This window comes from Lucilia cuprina, chromosome 6 (genome assembly GCF_022045245.1).
Source record: "Lucilia cuprina isolate Lc7/37 chromosome 6, ASM2204524v1, whole genome shotgun sequence".
NCBI classification, from domain to species: Eukaryota; Metazoa; Arthropoda; class Insecta; order Diptera; family Calliphoridae; genus Lucilia; species Lucilia cuprina.
Window position 1 is genome coordinate 52,660,127 of NC_060954.1, and position 1,447 is coordinate 52,661,573.

Below are 1,447 nucleotides of genomic sequence, written 5' to 3' on the forward strand. Positions count from 1 at the left end.
AGAACTGAACTAGAACTGAACTAGAACTGAACTACAACTGAACTACAACTGAACTAGAACTGAACTAGAACTGAACTAGAACTGAACTAGAACTGAACTAGAACTGAATTATAAGAAGTACCTCATTTAAGAGAAACAATTTTAAATAAAAATGTTTAAATTTCATTATTTAAAGAACCCTTGGATATTCCTGTATGTGATCTTTCAAAAGTGACCTGTTACACAAATGCCACCAATGAATTAGAAATCTTAATTGCCAATCAAACAGCTCAAAAAGCTAAAGATCCTACTGTAGAAATAATGTGTGATTGCATGCCCGCCTGCAATTCATTGGATTATAATTTGGAAATAAATCGAGCTTATTTTGATACCGATGCACTTGTTAAAGCCATTCGCGGAGATAGATATAAAAAGTAAATGTTTTTGATGACTATTATGTGTATCTACATATGTAATTTTTATTCTAACGAAATGTGTATTTCTATTTAGGATTCGTATATCGCGTCTGAACATTCACTTTAAGGAAACACAATTTACCGCCATTAAACGTACTGTGCTATATGATCTTACGCAATTAATAGCAAATTGTGGTGGAATTTTCGGTCTATTTATGGGTGTTTCAATGTTGAGTCTTATCGAATTGATATATTTCTTTTCGGTACGTTTAGTAAATAATTTCCGTAAACGCAGACAGATCCAAAAGAAAATTAAACAATTAGAAATGTTAAATATTAATTGATTGAAAGGATTTATGTAATTTATTAAACAAATTAAGATAAAGCTAAAGTGGTACCGACATGTGGAAAAATATTTGAATGAGTTGAAGGTATGTATACATACCAGTAGTGTATATCATAAAAATTAAGGGGTTTAACATCAGACGGCCTAGTAATGTTAATTATATATTCTGATTATTGCGCTGAAAAATGGATCTATTATGATAACAGCAAACATAAGAGATCATATGTGAAGCTAGGCAAAGCAGTCAATTTGGCTCCAAAGCAAAATATCTATGTTGTTACATACTGCCAGACCATCTCAGAGATCTTGTAGCGAATGTAAATATATACCACATTTTTATATTAAACTTCTATTACGTTATTGAAATATCCATTTGCACATTTCAAATTAATTATAAATAATACAATGTAATTCATAAGTTATTATAAAAACTGCTTAATAAAATTAAATTAAAATAAGTGCAAGAAGGTTATTAAATCATATTTAACACGAAACAAAAAAAAATTAAAAAGAAATTCCAAAAAATAATCATCGAAAAATTATTTTTTTTCCAAATTAAAAAAAAATATCAAAATACCGGAAAAATAAGTTCCAAAATTGGAACTTAACTAGAACTGAACTAGAACTGAACTAGAACTGAACTAGAACTGAACTAGAACTGAACTAGAACTGAACTAGAACTGAACTAGAACTGAACTAGAACTGA

At 29.0% G+C, this 1,447-nt stretch overlaps 1 protein-coding gene across 1 annotated transcript in view; it reads left to right on the forward strand.

Moving 5' to 3' along the window:
* LOC111686112 (pickpocket protein 28-like) overlaps nt 1-1,447 on the forward strand; it is a 20,113-nt gene that overhangs the window by 4,006 nt on the left and 14,660 nt on the right. Inside the window, exons 7-8 of the mRNA XM_046954168.1 lie at nt 176-413; nt 490-718. Of these exons, the coding sequence (XP_046810124.1) occupies nt 176-413; nt 490-718 (467 nt within the window). The remainder of the gene's footprint in view (nt 1-175; nt 414-489; nt 719-1,447) is intronic.